At 41.5% G+C, this 21,810-nt stretch overlaps 1 protein-coding gene across 8 annotated transcripts in view; it reads left to right on the top strand.

Annotated features, from left to right (window-relative positions):
* LOC125447520 (protein Wiz-like) overlaps positions 1–21,810 on the top strand; it is a 174,048-nt gene that overhangs the window by 115,551 nt on the left and 36,687 nt on the right. For 6 of the 8 annotated variants that reach the window (XM_048521967.2, XM_059639879.1, XM_059639877.1 and 3 more), the window contains 3 exons: positions 933–1,481; positions 11,897–12,331; positions 14,387–14,920. In XM_048521967.2, the coding sequence (XP_048377924.2) occupies positions 933–1,481; positions 11,897–12,331; positions 14,387–14,920 (1,518 nt within the window). The remainder of the gene's footprint in view (positions 1–932; positions 1,482–11,896; positions 12,332–14,386; positions 14,921–21,810) is intronic. The other 2 variants (XM_048521968.2, XM_059639878.1) reach the window with 2 other exon arrangements.

Here is a 21,810-nt window from a genome sequence, read left to right as displayed (position 1 = left end):
CATGAACAGTCACTGTCTAGACAGGAGTAGTGTAATGTGAGGCTAGATTAAGAAGCAAAGTATCATTCACATTTTATAGGCGGGGAGGCAGATGAATAGAGAATGTGTTCTGTGTTCACTGACTACATTATTCCAAACATTTGAGTTATTAGTAATGTGACTTGTGCTGCTGTAGAACTGTTTTAATCCCGTCAGTGAGCTGATGACCAGAGATGGCAAGAACTGCAGATACTGGAGTCAGAGGCAACACAGTGTGGAGCTGGAGGAACACAGCAGGCCAGATAGGGGTCCTGACCTGGTGTCAATCTTCCTGTACTCTGAAGCTGCCTGGCCTGCTGTGTTCCTCCAGTTCCACATACTGAATTGATGATTTATGGTTTTGTCCTGATATTATTTATTAGCTCATTGTGTCTCCCTGTATCTGACCCAAAGACAGACAGACAGATATATGGGACTACATTTCCCCCTCATAAACAAGCTTAGGCAGCTGAGATTTGCTTTTCACTACTTCAGTATTTCTCTGAAAGCAGCTAGAGGATGAACACCCTAGTGACCTGGGTTCATTTACTTTGCAGTTTCTTGCACCATCCTCTTGAAAGCACCAAGGAACCTGAGTATAGAAATGAAACTGAGGAGGTACAATATAAAGCTATTGTAACAAAGAAGTCTTGGATTTTCAGATGAAACGAAATAATTTAAGACTTTCAAAACTGGTGCAGTACTTGCAGGCTTGTAGACACACAGTATTGGGAAAATATAACCTGATATTGTTCCACTCTGTGCATCAAGTCAGAATAGGCAGTGTATGTTTTTACTCACCAAATTTGGTTTTTCAGGTACATGGTTCAACAAGCACAGTACTTTGTTGGGAGTGTGTAAGGATTATCAAAATGCCTAATGTCAAGATTGACTTTGGTTTTTTTTTGCTTTAGTGCTGAATTCCTGTCAGTTATGCGGCACCTGCTTTGAGACCCGTAAAGGATTGTCAAGTCATGCACGCTTCCACCTGAGGCAGTTTGGAGTGCCAGACTCAGAAAGCAGTGGCGCCCCAATTGGTACATTGTACGAACTGATGAAAAGAAAAGGGATACCTAGTGTTTTACCCTCCACTTTGGCTACTGATAAACCGCAGAGCTGTTCACCAAAGGACATGTCTGCTCTAAAACAAGAAACTCCTGGCAAGCCACTTGGAGAGGAGTGCCAAGGAGAAACGGCGCATGCAGCTAAATCGCCAAAGTTGACCATTACCAGTCCACTGAAGGGCCAGTCTCAGACAGGATCATCGACACTCAAGAAAGTGCATCCCATTTTACCAAAGCCAGTGTCCAGTAAATCTCCAGAGCCTGGAAAAACAGGGAGATCGTTAATGGATACTCCTCAGACATCAGGGGAGCTGATGTCGAAGAAGCTGTTTTGGACCCCACAAGATGACAACACACCTTTAAACCTCAGTAAGTTGTGGTCACCTATTGGCCTTAAAGGTGATTATATTTGTATATTCTAATATTTAAAAACAAATGAGCACCATTAACAATGAATTGACGTGGCTAAACTAAGTTTATTTGAGTCATCCAATAAATTCATTTACCATGCATATTATTTGCTCAGTTTTTGGGAGGGAGGCATTCAGTTTTTGTCTTCTATTGAAGGGTAGAGATAGAACTTGGTTATACTTTTACATGTGGATGAGTAGAAGTGCCTGCAAGAAACTTCATTCTCACAGTTAAAGTAATGATTAGTCACACAGATGTGGCTGCTTCTTTCCCAGAATATGAAAGCTATTAAACCTCTATCAAATCTGAAGGCTTTTAAAACAGAATAAATGACTGATTTTCCTTTTTCGCTTTCCTGGTGATGTTCTACCTTGCTGGTATTTTACTGTGAACACTTGGGCTAGATTTTTCCAGAACGAAAATAGATGTCTGCATTATTTTAGTGATTTTGTCACCTTGGCCTTGGTGTACCTGGGTCCCAAAGTTAAGGACATATCCTCTCAACAGGTTAAGATTATTAGAATGTTAAGGCTTTCTCTTAAAAATAGATCAGACAGAAAGACCTTGCATACAAAGCTACAGCACTTTTTGATAGAACTTCATAAGACTACTTGATATCAATTTTCTCCCAAGTTGAAATGACCTCGGACCTTGAAACCTGTTGCACAAAAATCTTAGTTTTGACCTGCATCCTCAACTCCTAGATGTAGTGCAAACACTGCAAAGATTTTCATTCCTTTGTGCATGATTTTGTAGTTTGGTTGTGATGTATAACCTTCTTATCTGTCCATCAGCAGCATTTCTGCTAGAAATGAGGAGAGTCCTAAGGAGTGTAATAAAAAGCGAAAGAACTGTGATGTTGCATCTGTGAAGAAAAAGATCAGAGTAAATGTTTCAGTTCTGGTGATCCTTCCTCAGAACATTCAAGGCATAGAGATGGTTCAGGGAAGGGAGTCCCAAGCTAGGTTCACGACATGAAATGACTCGGGTGCACAGCAACGCTCACGTGAAATGGAGGCAACTAAAGGGACATTTATGGAGCTATATGAAGATATACAAAAAGCTAGATAAAGAGAAAACTAGAGAATTACTTAAAGCTTGCCAGAGTAAGGGGTGTCAATTAAAATGAGGGCAGATGTCAAGAATAACTTTCAGACAGAGAGCAAACACTTAGAACAGCAATCCAGAGAAATGGAGATTCAAACCGTATTTTATTTTAAGGGACAGTTCCAGCTCTTGAATAGGAATTTAGATTTGTTTCGCGGGAATAAGTCCATCAATTCACATTTTTCAAGCCTGCATGCTTTTAAAATTCTTTCACCAGATATGAGCATTGCTGGCAGTACCAGTATTTGCTACTATTCTCTAATTGCCCCAAAACTGAATGGCTTGCTTGACGATTTCCAAGGGCTATTAACAGTCAATCAGCCCTGTCAATATGGAGTAATCTTTAGGCTGAACTATGTAAGGTTGGCAGATTTCCTTCCCAAAGGCACATTAGTGAACCAAGTGGATTTCTGATGAAGGGTCACCAGACCCAAAACGTTAACTCTGTTTCTTCCTCCTCAGATGCTGCCAAACTTGCTAGCTTTTCCATCAGCTTTGTTTTTGTTCCTAGAGAGCATAACTCTGCAGAGGGTCTTTCGACTAGCTCAGATCTCGGAATAAGTTAATTTTTATAAATTTTGGTGCCAGGGTAGCTTTCAGTCTGAAATTTGATATCCTTTGAGTATCTGGAGTGCGCTGAATAGAACATCCATCTTACTTTCTGTTTTACATAAAATTTGAACAGAAGCCATCATAACCAACCTCATGTCCATTAGAGCACACTCAAGCTGTCTGGTATTTAATGTGATTAACATTATATTTAAGCTCTTAGTTTTGCTTTCGATTCTGATATAAACTTCCAAGTGTACAACAGTGCCATTGAACAGTCTTCCTAAGGAAAGGAATTGTAAGCGATAGAAATTTGCCATTAACTCACAAACAGCTCTGAATTGACATATGCCAGCTCATGACACGCTACTCTTAAAGAACAGAACAATTTCCAAGTGGATCAGTTTCCTCTCCAGCCTGAATTATAATGGCAGAGCTCAGGTTGACATTCTACCTCAGCCACCAAAACAGCCAAATCCTGGTGCCTTTGCTCATTGAAATGTGTATGGAGAGAGCTGGAGTACCTCTCAAAGGGATAGAAATTCTGGTATCAGAAAAAAGGCTTCAGTTTGGTAGTCATGGGATCATGATTACCGTATTAATTCACATTTGAGATGGTTACAAAGTGGTAATGCTTGAGGATGAATAATCCGTAAGTTCAAACTAGGTTCACCTAGGCAGCTGACAGAATTTAAAGTTTAATTAAGCAATCTGGAATTGAAAACTAGTCTTGATGGCAAGTGTCATCAATTATTGTAAAAGAAAATCCACTTGGTTCGCTAGTGTCCCTTTGAGAAGGAAATCTGCCATCCTTATACAGTTGAGCCTGCATGTTATTCCATATTGACAGATATGGAATAGGGCTGATTGACTGACAAGCAGGTCATTCCGCTTTGGGGCAATTATGGACGAGTAGCAACTGCTGGTATTGCCAGCAATGCTCACATCCGGTGAAAGAATTTTAAAAGATAATAGAAATTAAAAATCTGAATTGATAGGTTTATTCTCACAAAAGAAATCTATATGCCTGTCCAAGAGATGGAACTGCCCCTTTAAAAAAGATAAAGTTTGAATCTCCATTTCTCTAGGTTGCTGTGCCAAGTGTTTGCATGCTGTCTGAAAGTTATTCTTGACATCTGCCCTGATTTTAATTGACACCCCTTACTCTGACAGGCTGTAAGTAATTATCTAGCTTTCTGAATATCTTTGTATAGCTCCATAAATTTCCCTTTCAGTTGCCTCCATTTCACGTGAGTGTTGCTGTGCACCTGAGTCATTTCATGTTGTGAACCTGGCTTGGGACTCTTCACTGAACCATCTCTATGCCTTGAATGTTTTGGTACCAAATCTTAGCCAAAGTCTGAAATGGTAGTCAGGCCCACAGATTGCAAAGTTCTAGCAACACATTCTTTTGTGTTTACCTGCATCGGCTATTGTATTAAGTTTTATTTTTTAATTAAGTTGCAGACTGTAATGACTGCTTTAGAGGGCTGTGTAGGATTTGAAAAATTGGTCTTTAGACCCGGATCCTTTTCTGCTTCAATTTTAACTATTACTATTAACTATATCAGATATCCTTGCAACATCTGTTTTCTTTCTCAGTTGCTGCCCGTTTTATCCAAAACCACCTGTAGATGCCTGGCCTGACTGTTCCATCTTGACAGTTGTTTGTGCTACAGTAAATAACTTAAAATCCAGTGTGTACTATAAGCACACAAATAATCTGCAAAATTATAATTACAGCAGTTCACTGCATCAGCCAATGTTATACAGCCACCGTACATATTAGTGAGTTTTGAGAAGATTTGTAGCTCCGGTTGAGTTTCTGGGAGTGAGTTTGCTCACTGAGCTGGAAGGTTAGTTTTCAGAGGTTTCGTCACCATTCTAGCTTCATCGGAGGCTCGCTGATGATGTTACCTAGAATGGTGATGATAAGTCTGAAAACTAACCTTCCAGCTCAGCGAGCAAATTCACATCCAGATACGTTTTAGTCTCTCTACCAAGTGGTGCTGAAGTGAGTGGCAGAGAATAGTGAACTTCTGATTTAATATGGTCACAATGGTAGATTTTGTCAGGAATGTGTACCAGTTGCATAAATGGCCCTTTCTAGTAGTATGATAGAACAATTAAAATGGATTGTCACTTGAGAAAGTCAGTGGGTTTTTCAAATAAATAAAAACATGCCCCAACACACAGCTGTAATCATTTTATAAATAGTAATAAAATTTGATTTTGTTCTCCAAGGTGCATTTGAGATTTTACCCTTTGCTTTATGCAAACACTGTTTCCATGCATTTTTCATTTGATTTAACTAGATAGCCTTTTTGATCCCAAACCTCAAGTCTTTAAATCCATTTGGGAATAACTGAGAATGCATATTTCTCTTTCTCTGGGTATTAGGGGTCCTTGGTTATTGTACTGTTCTCTGATTGAGAGAACTGGAATTAACTTGAGGAATGATTTGTCATGTATTAAGAAAGGACCTTGTGGTTTTTGAATGAAGTCTTGAAGGCAGAAATTACTTAAATGCATGATGATACCACATGGTATTTAAAGTACAGTCTTAGTTCAAAAGATCAGTACACCGAGGTAAGCAGGCTGTATTTTTAAAAATACAATCATTTAAGCTTTTATGCTTCGTTTACTTGTACTAAGTTACTAGAATGTTCACAGACTTTGTCAATTTTCTTCACCTTGTAAATTTTATCAGTATTATGCAGATGTTCCACAATTGCTGCAGAGTTCAGGCTTGGCTTTTTGTGAATATATCTGTCTTGAATGTGATGAGCAGGAACTGCTTTCTTGACAGCAAGTGCCCCACCGCCCCCATCCCAAAATGTAAATTCCTCTAATTTGAGACTGGGAATCAAGCTTAACTTGCTTAATGGAGAGTCCACTGTCCATCTACTGTAGAGTAGACAGCCAGAGACTGTCAGTTTGACCTGCTTTGTGTTGGCTTTTGAAAAAATTTGTTAATAGAACATAGAACAGTACGGGCCTTCAGACCATGATGTTGTGCTGAACTTTTACCCTAATCCTACGGTCCACTCCGGCAATGCATTTCACACTCCGACCGCTCTCTGCATAAAGAACCTATTTCTGATGTCTCCCTTCTATCTACCTCCACTCACTTTAAAACTGTGCCCCCTCGTAATAGCTACCTCCACCTGAGGAAAACGTATCTGGCTGTCTATCTATTACCTCTGATCACTTTGTACACTTCTATCAAGCCACCTGTCATCCTTCATTGTCCTAAAGAGAAAACCCCAAGCGCTCTCAACCTTTCCTCGTAAGACCTTCCCACGATTCCAGGCAACATCCTGGTAAATCTCCTCTGCATCTTTTCTAACGCTTCCACATCTTTCCTGTAATGAAGTGACTAGAACTGGACACAATACTCCAGATGTGGCCAAACCAAACTTTTTGAATAGCTAGAGCATAACTTCACGGCTCTTGAACTCAATCTCTCTATTAATGAAAGCTAACACACCAAATGCCTTCTTAACAGCTCTATCCATCTGGGTGGCTGCTTTCAGGGAACTGTGGTCATGAGCCCCAAGATTGCTCCTTCACACTGCCGAGAATCTTTCCGTTAACACTGTATTCTGTTTTCAAGTTTCTCCTTCCAACATGAATCACCTCACACTTTTAAGGGTTAAACTCCACCTGCCGCTTCTCAGCCCAGCTCTGCATCCTATCAATGTCCCTTTGTAACCTCGAACAGTTCTCCCCACTGACCCACTTTCGTATCGTCCATGAATTTCTAATCCATCCTTCCACTCTAACATCCAAATCATTTACAAAAATCACAAATAGAAGAGAACCCAGAACAGATCCTTGTGGTAGACCAATCATAACTGAGCACCATGTTGGATATTTTCATCCACTACCACTGTTTGTCTTCTAAGGATCAGACAATCCTGAATCCAATCTGCCACATGTTCCCCCTGTCCCATGCCTCCTTCGTTTCAGCACGAGCCTACTATGGGGAACCTTATCAAAAGCCTTACTTAAATCCATGTGTACCACATCCACTGCTCTACCTTCATCCACATGTTTGGTCACCTCATCTCTTCAAAGAATTCAGTAAGGTTTGTGAAGCGTGATCTACCCCTCACAAATCCATGCTGACTATCACGAATCAAATTGTGCCGATCCAAGTGGTCATAAATCCTAGATAATAAAATGTGAGGCTGGATGAACACAGCAGGCCCAGCAGCGTCTCAGGAGCACAAAAGCTAACGTTTCGGGCCTAGACCCTTCATCAGAGAGGGGGATGGAGTGAGGGTTCTGGAATAAATAGAGAGGGGGAGGCGGACCGAAGATGGAGAGAAAAGAAGATAGGTGGAGAGGAGAGTATAGATGGGGAGGTAGGGAGGGGATAGGTCAGACCAGGGAAGATGGACAGGTCAAGGAGGTGGGATGAGGTTGGTAGGTAGGAGATGGAGGTGCGGCTTGTGGTGGGAGGAAGGGATGGGTGAGAGGAAGAACAGGTTAGGGAGGCAGAGACAGGTTGGACTGGTTTTGTGATGCAGTGGGTGGAGGGGAAGAGCTGGGCTGGTTGTGTGGTGCAGTGGGGGGGAGGGGAAGAGCTGGGCTGGTTGTGTGGTGCAGTGGGGGGAGGGGACGAACTGGGCTGGTTTTGCGATGCGGTGGGGGAAGGGGAGATTTTGAAGCTGGTGAAGTCCACATTGATACCATTGGGCTGCAGGGTTCCCAAGCGGAATATGAGTTGCTGTTACTGCAACCTTCGGGTGGCATCATTGTGGCACTGCAGGAGGCCCACGATGGACATGTCATCTAAAGAATGGGAGGGGGAGTGGAAATGGAAATGGTTTGCAACTGGGAGGTGCAGTTGTTTATTACGAACCGAGCGGAGGTGTTCTGCAAAGCGGTCCCCAAGCCTCCGCTTGGTTTCCCCAATGTAGAGGAAGCCACACCGGGTACAATGGATGCAGTATACCACATTGGCAGATGTGCAGGTGAACCTCTGCTTAATATGGAAAGGCAAAGCTACACTTGCCTCCACACCTCCTCCCTCACCCCTATCCCAGGCCCCAAGATGGCTTTGCAGAACACCTCCGCTCGGTTCGTAATAAACAACTGCACCTCCCAGTTGCAAACCATTTCCATTTCCACTCCCCCTCCCATTCTTTAGATGACATGTCCATCATGGGCCTCCTGCAGTGCCACAATGATGCCACCCGAAGGTTGCAGTAACAGCAACTCATATTCCGCTTGGGAACCCTGCAGCCCAATGGTATCAATGTGGACTTCACCATCTTCAAAATCTCCCCTTCCCCCACCGCATCGCAAAACCTGCCCGGTTCGTCCCCTCCCCCCACTGCACCACACAACCAGCCCAGCTCTTCCTCTCCACCCACTGCATCCCAAAACCAGTCCAACCTGTCTCTGCCTCCCTAACCTGTTCTTCCTCTCACCCATCCCTTCCTCCCACTCCAAGCCGCACCTCCATCTCCTACCTACTAACCTCATCCCACCTCCTTGACCTGTCCGTCTTCCCTGGACTGACCTATCCCCTCCCTACCTCCCCACCTATACTGTCCTCTCCACCTATCTTCTTTTCTCTCCATCTTCGGTCCGCCTCCCCCTCTCTCCCTATTTATTCCAGAACCCTCACTCCCATCCCCCTCTCTGATGAAGGGTCTAGGCCCAAAATGTCGGCTTTTGTGCTCCTGAGATGCTGCTTGGCCTGCTATGTTCATCCAGCCTCACATTTTATTATCTCGGATTCTCCAGCATCTGCAGTTCCCATTATCACTGGTCATAAATCCTACCTGTCAGAGCCCTTTCCAATAATTTGCCCACCACTGAAGTAAGACTAACTGGCCTGTAATTTCCAGGGTTATTCCTATTCCCTGTTTTTTGTTTGAACACCTCCATTCTCCAGTTTTCTGGCACTATACCTGTGAACAGTGAGGACGAAAAAGTCATCGCCAAAGGCCCCGTGATCTCTTCCCTCGCTTCCCATAGAATCCTTGGATAAATCCCATTATGCCCAGGGGACTTATCCATCTTCCAAGTTCCTCTGAATTCCTAGTACATCTTCCATACTAACATTCACCTCCTCTAGCGTACCTGCCTGTTTTACACTGTCCTCCCGTAGAGCTAGGTCCCTCTTAGTTGTGAATACCGCAGAAAAGTATTCTTAAGAACCTCTCCTGTCTCTTTAGACTGCGTGCACAAATTCCCTTTACAATCCTTGATCGGCCCTATCCTTTCCCTGCTCATTCTCTTATTCCTTACGTAGGTGCAAAAAGCCTTGGAGTTTTCCTTGATCCTATCTGCTAAGGTTTTCTCATGCCACCTTATAGCTCTCCTCAGCTCTTTCTTCAGCTCCTTCGTGGATAACTTGTGTCCCTCTAGAGCCTCTTCCGTTCCTTGTTTCCTAAACCTTACATAGCGCCCTTCTACCTGTTAACCAGTCGTTTGACCTCGCTTGAACTAAGGCTCCCTCACTCGACAGCATCTTCCCTTCCTGTTAGGGACAAACACATCGAGCACGCGCAGTATGCATTCCTTAAACAATCTCCACGTTTCAGTCGTGCTCTTCCCTGACAGCATCTGTTCCCATTTTATGTTACCCAGTTCTTGCCTGACAGAATTGTAATTACCCTCCCCCCAGTTATAAACTTTACCCTGCTGAATGTACCTATCCTTTTCCATGACTATTGTAAAAGTAACAGAATTATGATTGCTACCACTCCTACCAACAAGTCTAACACTTGGCCCTGATTGTTGCCAAGCACCAAAGCGACAAAATCCTCTCCATCTAAATTATTACAACCACAATGTTTCCAATTAATAATTGGAAAGTTGAAGTCACCCCTGACTTAGACCTTGTGATTTCTGCACCTTTCCAGTATCTGCCTCCCAATCTGCTCCTCCAATCTCTGCAACTATTAGGGGGTCTGTTTTTAAAAAAAAACTCTAACAAAATGACTGATCCTTTCTTGTTCCAGACCTCAACTCAAACTGACTCTGTAGACGTATTATTCTCGAACTGCCTTTCAATAGCTGCTATACTAGCCCTGACTAGCAATGCAACTCCCCTGCTTCTTTTTCCACCCTCCCTATTTCTTTTAAAGCACCTAAATCCCGGAATTTCCGACAATCATTCCTGTCCTTGAGTTACCCAAGTTTCTGTAATGGCCACAACATTGTAGTTCCATCAGTTATTTAGCTTATTGAGGGATTTTTTGTATTTCAACAGATTCATGTTTCCCTTCAATATTGGGCAGAAATGACATAAGGATAGACGTGATTGTGGAAATTTAAAGCCCACCTTTAATGTTGACTAAATTTGAATGCCAGCCTTTGCATCAGATATTTAGTATTGAAGTTGATGAGAACTTGCTCTGTGGACCTGCCAACTTCATGTGCTGATCCTTGTAATGTTGCATTCTGTCAGAAAACCCTCAAATATTTTGTGATATGAAACATGCACAAATTTGAAGGCAGCATCAATTTATTTAGTTTCTGAATTATATTTTCTGATTGGAGCTGCTTTTACGAGTTCTGGCTGTTTGCATTTGCTCTGGTGCTGGCTTGGCTTTTTTTTGTCTGTGCTGCTGTTTGCATGGTTGCACTGCAGAACCTCTTTTGTCTACAGTGCTTTGTGTTTCCATGTATGTTGATGAGCTTTTATTTTGTAATGGTGATGGTTGCCTGTGTTTCAAGCTTTGACTTTTTTTTGTGAGAGTTCCATTGCTTCATTCACTGCTGTCTTTTAGTTTGGGAGGAAGGGTGGAAATAAAGGGTAAGGGGTGACCTGCATGTGGCACTTGGATTTGTATTCCTTCAGAGATGTAGAGTTTGCTCTGTGTAATACTGCCTCATAATTGCCTACTCACTTAAAATAATAATCATGGCCAAATATGTCAGTGCTTGTGTTAGTCTTTCTTATTTGCTGCCTTTGCTAAATTCCCACCTTGTCCTTCAAAAGAAATGACTTTGCATTGTTTAATCATAAAATTTATTGTTATATACTTTGAAAAAGTTGCTCCTGGTCAACTTCTGTACAAGGGCTTTTAATTTTATTTACTCAAATTTCTAAGCTCTCAAACTTGCTGAGTAATCTAGATTTAGCAGTCAAGAACACATACGTGCCCAATGCCTTCAATGATATTCTACTTCAAATGACGCATGGGATATGTTAATTGTTCATCCTGCCCTTTCTACCCTGAGCAGTGGCCCTTGCCAGTCGGGAAGTCCAGGGTACACTGGCAATGCCCTTTGGGGTTCCCTGGAAAACTGCCAGCCTACTAGGGTTCTACCAAATTGGCAGCCTTTTGAAATAAATGGACTTCATACGTGAACTGGCAGTCCCATGCACAAGCGTCTCCACATGGCAGCTCCTGACTAGTGATATAGAAACAGAATCTCTGGCTGATTGGTGTTTATTCCTTATCTACAGCTGGAGAGGCAAACTAGATGGTTGCCGACCAAAATCCCAGCTGAGTTAAAATAACAGGCAACTGTGCAGTGGAGCTGTGACCTTCCAATCTGGTCTGGTCTAGTCGGAAGACAGCGTTATTTTTCAGCCATAAATTTCCATCACTTAGCTCAATAAAATGTAAGTTTTGTATAGTTTGGTTCTTTTGTTACTGCTTAGAGCTGCAAAGTGCTCCTTAGATGCAAGATTAATAAAGTGTATGAGAGGTTAATGAAATAACGCAGGTGCCGTTCTAACGGTGTTAAATACAACTTCTCTCTTTCATTCACAGCAGTAAACAGTGAACACATAAGCTGTCGGTTGTGTGGTGCCTGCTTTGAAACCCGGAAGGGGCTGTCGAGCCATTCTCGAGCTCACTTGAGGCACTTTGGAGCGGTGGATGTGGATTCTAAAGGATCTCCGATTGAAGCTTTAAATGAATTCATTAAGAAAAAAGGAATTCAGAGTGCTGTGTCATCCATGTTGCCAATAAAGAAAGCACACAGCTACCCTAAGATGTCTGCCCTCAAAGCGGACAGGACAAATTTCAAGTTAGGAGCACCTGTCAACAAGAAAGCATCACTAACGTCCCCTTCAGTGTCACCACAGAAGAAGCTGAAGCAAGTCACTATGAGTGTGCATATGGAATCTGGGATTTCTCAGGCTTCAAGACCTAATAATGAGCTGGCTGCTGAAACTTATTGGCCATCATCACCTATAAATCTGTGTAAGATATTAATTAGTGATAGGTGGGCAAGATGCTGTTTTCGTAATCCAAGGAAATATAGCTTCTGGTCAGAATGACCCAGTGGCAGAGTCACTGGCATCTTTGTAGGGATGTCTGTGTGCCAGACCATAATCCCCATCCTTTCTGAGGGCAGAAGTAGGGAAGCTATTAACTGGAATGGGAAAGAGGAAGAAATTTTAAGGATCTAAGCAGTGAGCATTATTTGAGGGGCTGGTGAACTGATAAGTTAATAAGAGGCAGCATTTATTCATGAAACCAAGATTAGCAAGGCTGGTTAAAATTCCACATTTGATAAGTCAAATGGTTTGTTCTGCTTTCAGGTTTATATTGATCATCTTTCAACCAGGTGAGAAAGAACCAAACTGCATTTTAAATAGTGCTTCTCATATCCTCAAGACATGTAAAAGTACTTGGCTATTGAATTATATTTGTTGAGTACAATGACCATTGCTTTGTGGGTGGTTTAGCCAGGTCCCGCATACAGCAATGAAATGAATAACCAATTGATACATTTTGGTGATATTTGACTACTGGGCAGGACACTGGGAAACTCAATTCTTTGAAAAGATGCAATGCAATCTGTTTAAATATGTCTGGAAAGGCAGTTTGCGTCTATTCTGGAAGATATCATCTGTATGGCACTGAAGTGTCAGCCTAGATTATGTGCTGATGCCTCGGAGTGGGGCTTGAACCCGCAAACAGCTGACTTGGAGCCAAGAGTGCTACAACTGGACAAAACTGGCATTTAAAAATCAAAGGTATCTTGGAGGGATAGGAGGAAACAACTATGCAGTCTGTTGAGTGATGCTTTACTTGTCAAACTTTCACATGGTAGCACTATCCATTACAGTAGACAGTGGAGCACAGTAGTTTAGATATCATTTATGGTACTTCCAGTTATTCAAGAGAAATGTATTCAGTGAATTGTCATAACTACTTCTGTGCTAGACTTTCTTTGATTAGAAATAGATGTTGGAATGCAATGGCCTCTGCATGCAACTAATTGAAAGCATTACCATGCCATAGCAAAGCAGGGACGTGAAGAAGCGAATTGATTAGAAATTCACATGTGTGATTTTAGTTATTTTGTTGCATTGAAGTGCCAAAGTGCTGTTGTATCCTGAAGTCGCAATGTACACAAGTTCCCGATTTCATTTGTAATTTTGGTGGGTTGTCAAGATAAGGGATTCAACAGGAACTGGAGTTGAAATAGGACTCAACTCTGACAGCTGTTGAATACCTTGCAGCTTTTGCTTTCTTTTCCCTACCTCTTTGGCTAGTTTCAAGTGAGGCTCTGAGAAAGAAAGTTGCACTTTTCAGTTCATTCTGCACAGGTGTATAACTACACTTCTACAGAATACAAAGATTTCATGCCTGTTTAGTTAACTTCAGATGTTGTTAGCACTCCTGGATTAGGGCGGGGGGGGGGGAAAAAACTGGATTCTAGTTCTGGGTTATTGATTCTGCAAATGAGTGCAAGTGTCTGGATTTAGGTGAGATCAGATTTTGTCATGGTGATGGTTCCCTCACATTTTAATAGCTTTCTAATGAATGTTGTCGAATTCACATGGCTTAGCCTCGTGTACTGAAAATTCATCATTTACTTGAGCTGCCAGAATGTTCCAGATCTCTAAGGAAGCAGATTTAAAAGGCTGTTTCTATCACTAGATGAGAGTTGGGGATTATACAGGCAGGCAAGGTGGTTTTGGTGGGAGTGTTGGGGCATTGGTGGCCTGATGATATGTTATATTAATAAAATAGTACACATAATGGCAGATGTGAACCCATACCCTTACATAACCTTGTTAAACAAGATGCAGCAAATGAAAGCTGAGCTGTATCCCTTTAGGAATGATAGTAGCCCAAGCCTTTTTCCCCATGCCTAAAAGCAGCATTGTCCTGGTTGAACCTTCTCGGGCAAGGAAAAGCATATGGCGTAAGGAGACCTAAAGTGGGCCAAAGAATTTCACTTTCAATTTATGGGGAAGCCGTTAAAAAATGTTCATTGCAATTTCCCCTTTGTTTCATTTACAGCAATTGATTCAGCGCCTAGCAAAGAGACGCGTTGTGAATTTTGCGGTGATTACTTTGAAAACCGCAAGGGGCTGTCGAGTCACGCGAGGTCACACCTGAGGCAGTTCGGGGTGACTGAATGGACAGTTAACGGCTCGCCAATAGACACATTGAAGGAGCTTATGAAAAGGAAAATGCATCCTCTCGACTCGCCTATCACACCTGATCTCAAAATGCCCTCAAAGCCAGCACCAATGCAGGCCCTGCAGAGTGAACCTTTCTCGCCCTCTCCGGGTAAATCATCCAAGTTTAGCCTGACCATTCCATCTGTCAGGCAGGTTCCATCAGCATCACTAGTGCCGAAAAAGGTTCAGGGGCAATTTTTCTCCCCGCCATCACTGAAAAAACTGAAGCTGACCCCACTGAAAAAGGTGAAACAGGAGCACTTCACAATAGAGTATAATCCTGAGGAATCAGCAACCTTGCTGAAGAGCAACAGTTATTTATCCGAACAAATGTGGTCATCCAGCGAAGATACCTCACCTCTTCGTTTAAGTAGGTTTTTCTGTTGATGCGACAGTTTTGTGTTTACCTTGGTTAGTGAAAAAACTGAAAAATTATGCTGTTGGAAGTAGTGGGAAATGATTCTAAGAAGTTAGTTAGAATTTAGAGTTTATATAAGCAATAAAACAGCATTTACAGTATGTACTGTAAAATATTGCTGGCCAATAAGATTATTAGGTTTTAGATAATTATGTCAGTTTAATGGTTGTGATGAATCTATCTTGTCTCTGTTCTTAATTGTTTTACCTCTTACATTCACTGCCCCTCCTTTTTGCTGCAAATTGCAGCAATTAATGTTGACCACTGGAATACCTGGATTGCTCAGTGGCATCATCTGATGGCTATGTGGAAAAATGCACATATTACTGGAAGCATATCAACTAGAACAGTAAAAGTCACACGTGCTTTTCCTTCTTGCCATTCTCTCCTAAGGCCTAAAGGGTTGGCAGATTCTAATGCTGCTCATAGTACATTGAACCTTAAAATCTGAATGCCTGAGATGTAAGCAGCTTTTTAAAATAATGTACACCCAACTGTGTGTGGTCCATTTTTAATTGAAAGCAAAGGGACTTCTTTTAAACCACAAAGCGCAAGTTTTAAAAAGCAAATGTTAGAGGAGAAGTTAAATCTTAATAGTTAATTATCTATGCTTAGGACTTCCAAATGTGTGTCTGATGGTGCATGCTTTTTTGTTTCATAAAAGGTATACAGTCTTCGATGTATTTGCTTTTACAGGGCTTGTTGTATAACTTTAGTCTTCCCTTAATTTACTTCTGTGTGACACTTAAAACAATGTCTACCCATTGGATTAAATCATGGAACTTTGTTCCTTTTTTTTCAAAAAAGACTTTTCTGCTATGATGAGAGCTGTGTAATCTGAAATGCATTACGAGACCAAGTTCAGACTGCCACTTTCCTCTTTTGCTTCTGTTGGCAAATAGCACTGCTGCTATCTTTCATTGGGCGGAGGCAGCGTTCATGCTGTAGGTATGGCTCTGATTCTTCCCTGCCGTGAACTTTTCAGAATGTTCAGTATAACGAGCCCGATCAAAGCTGGCTAGGTAAAAGCCCACCTGGGATTTCTGTGCTTTCCAGTGTGTACTTCAGGCAGTGGTGAGTTTCCTGTTGTTACACAGAATACCCAGTTTTGAAGAGTTGAAACCAAATATCTCCTTTAGAAGAGCTAATTAAGAGCATATGCTGTAAAGTGACCTTCAAAGACCGGAATTTGTTCATTTATCATATTTTTATTATGGAACTTTAGACTGTTCTGTGGTTCAAAGTACTCTTGGTTAAAGGGGAATGTCAGCAACTAGTGAGCACTGGTTTTTTTCATTCTCATGGACTGGGATGGGTGTTTGCTGTCCTTGAGATGATAATTTGTTATTAGATTGTAAGCCTCTTGACAGTTAGGCTTCCTTTGATTCTTAGCATGGTACCCTCCACTTTGATTCTTCTATACGTTAGGAGTAGGAATAGGTCACTTGGTGTCTCTACCAGAATGCTTCATATTTTTGCCTTCCTCTGATAACCGTTCACCCCCTTACTTATCAAGAATCTGTCTACTTCTGCTTCAAAAATATTCAACAACTCTGGTTACACCACCTTTTGAGGAAGAGGTTCCAAAGACCCTTGACTCTGAGTGGAAAAGAGGGCCCTTATCTCTGTTTTAAGAAAGAGGCCCCTAATTTCAAAAAAAGCATTCTTTCCATATCTACCTTGTCAAGCCCCCTTAGGGGTCTACTGTTTCAATCAAGTCACCTCTCACTCTACTAAACTACAATAGGCATACGACTAGCTTGCCCAACCTACCTTCATATGACAGCCCACCCACTTCAGGTATTCGTCTAGTAAGTCTTCTCTGGGAAAAACTACCAACATATTTAGATCATTCCTTAAGTAAGGAGATCAGTGCTGAACATATTAATCTGGATGTCATTTCACCATGCCTTGTATAACTAAAATGTAACCACCTTACTTTTAAATTCAGTTTAAAAGAAACAGTAACATTGTTTATGTTCTTAATTATTTGTTGTCCGAAACTTCTGTAATTTATGCTCAGCAATCTCTAAGGCCAATCAGTTTAGCTTCAGTGGTCAGGAATTGATTTTGAAACAATTATTTAGGGTAGATCTAACAGCCACATAGAGAAAGAATTACTTAAGAATAATCCCAGCACAGATTTTGTAAGGGAAAGTTATGTTTAATTTGCTGTAGATTTTTGTAGAGTTGTATGCTTGTAAAAGAGTTATGAGAGATATATAGTTGATGTGGCTATGCCAACATCCGAAAGGGCTCAACATAGTACTAACAGATTTGTGTGGAAGGTGGAGACATGGAACAAGTGGGACAGTAGCAACATGGATGTAAAGTTGGTTGAGGGATAGGAAATAATGAATAATAATTAACAGATATTTTTCAGGCTGGGGCAGGTTTGGAGGTCCTTATTTTTCCTAACAATTATCAATAATCTTGGAGCGCATGAGACAATTTCATTGTTCATGGCTAACAAAAACAAAGATTAGAAGCATTGTAAATGGTGAGGAGAACAGTGATCCACAGAAAGACATTGGCAACTTAATGGAGTGGGCAGATAGGTCGCAGGTGAAGTTCTATGCAGAGAAATATTAGGTGGTGCATTTTGGTAGAAAGACAGTTGAGATACACAATTAAAAAAAATGCGGGACCAGTTGTGTGTGTTCTGGACGCTATATGCTGTCTTATTAAGAGGGGCATAGAGTACAAGAGAAAGGAGTTTGGAGTCAAACCTGGCATAAAGGAAGATGTTCAGATGCCAGTGATCTCAACTCGAGGATATCTCGGCAGGAGTTCTTCAGGGTAGTGCCCTGGGCCTAACCGTCTTCAGCTGCTTCGTCAGTGACCTTCCCTCCATCATAAAGTCAGAAGTTGGAATGTTCGCCAATAATTATACAATGTTCAGAACTATTTATGAGTCTTTAAATACTGAAGCAGTTTATGTCCATATGCAGCAAGACCTGGCCAATATCCAGGCTTGGACTGAGAAGTAGCAAGTAACATTTGTGCAACACAAATGCCAGCAATGGCGATATTTAACAAGAGAGAATCCATTGATTGTTCCTTGACGTTCAGCGGTGTTAGCATCACTGAATCCTTCACCAGAAACTGAACTGGGTTAGCCATCTTAATGTAGTGGCTACGGAAGTAATTCAGAGAATAGGAATCCAGCATTGTAATTCACCTCCTGACTCCCCAAAGTCTGTCCACCATCTACAGTTTGCAAGTCCAGGAGTGTGATGGAATACTCCCCATCTGCCTAGATGAGTACAGCTTAACAATACTGAAGAAGGTTGATACATCCAGGATAAAGTGACCGACTTGATTTATACCATATCTACAAGCATCCGCCACTGATGCTCAGCAGCAGCAGTGTGTGCCATCTACAAGATGCACTGTAGAAATTCACCAGTGTTCCTTAGCAGCACCTTGTGCATCCACGATCACTTTTATCTAAAAGAACAAAGGCAGCAGATACGTGAGAATGCCACCACCTATAAGTTCCCCTTCAAAGCACCCAACACCCTGACATTGAAGTATATCACCATTTCTTCAGTAGTACAGGAATAAAATCCAGGAACTCCACCAATGGCATTGTGGGACTACCTACAGCAAATAGACTGCAGCACCTCAAGGAAGCAATGCACTAACACCGTCCCAAGGGCAAATAGGGACTGGCATTAAATGATGGCATAGCCATTGACATCAACATACATGAATGAATAAAAAATCGGTTTTGCTGATCTTGTTTAAGACTCTGTTTAGACTTCGATAATGTGTGCATTTCTGGGCACCATACTTTTTCACAGAATTCAGTCCGTACAGTGTGGAAACTGGCCCTTTGGCCCAACAAGTGTTCACCGGCCCTCAGAGCATCCCACACAGACCAATCCACCTATAACCTACCTAATCTACACATCCCTGAACACTGGACAATGTAGCATGGCCAATTCACCTAGCTTGCATATCTTTAGACTGTGGGAGGAAACCAGAACACCCAGCGGGAACCAACACCAATACGGAGAGAATGTGCAGACTCCACACAGACATTTGCCTGAAGATGGAATTGAACCTGGGTCCCTGGTGCTGTCAGGCAGCAGCGCTAGCCACTGAGTCAGGGTGCTGTACCAAACTCAGGAAGGATATGAATGCATTGGTTGAAATGTAGAGAGGGTATGAAGATAGATTGAAGAGGTTGGATTTGTCCTCCTTTTTGAGCTGAGACAACTAAGAGGCAGTTTGATAGAATTATTCGTAATCATAGGGCTGGATGGGGTAGTTAGGGATAAATCTCCCTATCATGCCGAGTTTGAGAACTAGAGGGCGCAGAGAAAAGGTAACTTGTAAAAGAAACAAATGTGATCTGAAAAAGGTACAGTTAAATGAGGTGAGTCTGGAATGTTCTTCCTGGAAGCGTAGTGAAGGCAGTCTCCTGTCAAGGTATACGAGGGCTTTCAAAATAGAAACAATATTCAAGTTTATGGGGAAAAGAGAGGAGAATGGCACTAATTTACGGTTCATTCGGAGACCTGATACTGAAATAATGGGTCAAGCTGCCTCTTCCTAATCGTGATTCTGTGCACTGGGACACTGATTTCTTTTCGCCTCAAAACTCTGCAGTCTCTTACCATTTTGATACTTCTGCCAAGATATTTCACTCCATTTACCAGATATTTGCCTGCTCACTTAGCCTTTTGTAGTCTCCTTATGTTGTCTTCAAAACTTACTTGCCTGTGTTCGTTGATGACATCTGAAACCGTAGCATTGATACCTTCATCCACGTCATTTATTTAAATTATTAAGGGTTGATACTGGCGCTGATCCCAGTGACACACCACTGTCAAATCTTGCCAATCAAAAAATGACAGTATTGGTTATCCAACCTTCTATCTTTGCCAGTCTGTTAGCCTCTGCACCATGTCTTTATATTTAACGATACCCTTTGGGTATGGCAGCTTACTGCATGCCCGCTGAAAATTTTAAGTACGGCACTAATTTTCCTTTATCCATAATACCCTTAATTCCTCAGAGACCTCAAAAGAAATTGAGATTTTCTGTTCTCAAAACCACGTTGACTCTACCTGATTATCTTGATCCTTTGTAAGTGCCCTGCTATCATGTCTTATTTAATAATAGCTTCTAATATCTTCCCTATGACAGATGTTAAACCTGCGATTTCCTTTTTGAGTACTGTTTTTCCTGAACCAGTAATTTTTTTGAGAGAATTAAAAGCAATGGATCAGTTATCTCACAAGCCTCTTCTTTTAAGATGCTGAATTCGTCAGAACACAGGGACCTAACAGCCCACAGCTCCACCAGTTTGCTTAGCAGCCTTCCCTTGCAATTGTAATTTTCTTGCGTTGCCTGATTTATGGCTGTCTTTGGAACACCTGCAAAATACCTGTTCATCTTGTAAGACCATAAGAAGTAGGGGCAGGAGTCGGCCCTTCTGCCCTTAAGCCTGCTGCACCATTCAGTAGGATTGTGGTTCATCTGCCCTTGCCTGATTGGCCATTTCTTCCTTATTTTCAATTATTAATTTCCAAGACGCAGTTTCTACAGGCCCATTGCTCACCTTAACTTTTATTTTTAAATATCTATAGAAACTTAATATATATGTTTTCATATTTCTAGCATCTTTCTCTCATACTCTAATTTTTCCATCTTTATTAACATTTTAGTCGATCTTTGCTGGTTTTATATTCTGTCCAGTTTTCGGCCAGCCATAATCTTTGTGTGAGTATCTGCTGTTTCTTTAACCTTAGTAATATATTTAAGTTCTTGAGTTAATCCTAACTTGGAATTTTCTTTATTGTTGAAATGTATCTGTGCTGTGTGATGTGAAATATCCCCTTACATGCCTGCAAGTTTTAACGTGTTTATCTTGGACCCACTTCTCTCCAAATTGAATGCAACAGTCATTCATTTGTTGTTGCCACTATCTGAAGGGGGATACATCACTCTAAGGTAATTAATTACTCTTAGGTAGAATATATTCTGCTCTCTGCTTGGTTTAGGGCACACTGTTCTGCCAAAATACCTCAAACATTCCAGGAATTCCTCACCTAAGCAACCTCTGCCCGTCTAACTTTTTCAGTCACTATATAGAAGTAAAATTCCCCATAATTATTAATTGCCTTTCTGGCAAGCTTCCAATTTTTTTTCTTTTATGCTCTGTTCCCCCCATATGGTTACTCTCTGGGGGACTGTACACCACTCCTACAGGTGACCTCTTGCCTGTATCATTTATCAGCTCTGCCTAAACTGCTCTACTTCCAGGTTTCCTGAACTTGGATCATTTTCCCTAAATTGTGTAATTGTAATTGTCGTTGTCATTGTCATTTTTCCACTTTTTCATAGCTTCCTGTATATATTCAATGTTCAGGTCCCAGTCTGTTTTCTTAAAGCTGGTCTTTAGAGGCTATCAGATAGTATTCATGAACTGATAGTTGAATTAGAAATAAACAGTTGTTTCAATGCTATTTGCATTCAGGTACAAAACCATTAGTTTAATTCATTGTTTTGATTTTGTAACTTCCAGACTTAATCTGTTGATTTAGTCTTGGATTTGTGCTCTTTATCCATTCTGGCCATGGTCTGTTTATTTCCCATGCTCATACCTTTCTTGTCTCTATTCTTTAATTACATTTTCCTAAAGTTGAACCCTTGGCCCCCACTATTTAGCTTAAAACTCTCTGCTTCTCTCATTATGTGACCCAGACTGAGTAAGTTACATTTCATCTCACGTACAAATAGCAGTCCAACTGATGAAAACTTCAGCTTTTTGTACTGTGTACTGTTATTTTGGTCGGTACATGTTTGAAGCCTTACATGTCGATCGTAGT

Source organism: Stegostoma tigrinum, chromosome 35 (assembly GCF_030684315.1).
Source record: "Stegostoma tigrinum isolate sSteTig4 chromosome 35, sSteTig4.hap1, whole genome shotgun sequence".
NCBI lineage: Eukaryota > Metazoa > Chordata > Chondrichthyes > Orectolobiformes > Stegostomatidae > Stegostoma > Stegostoma tigrinum.
Note: the sequence above shows the minus strand (reverse complement) of the source record. Positions and strands in the feature narration are given on the sequence as shown.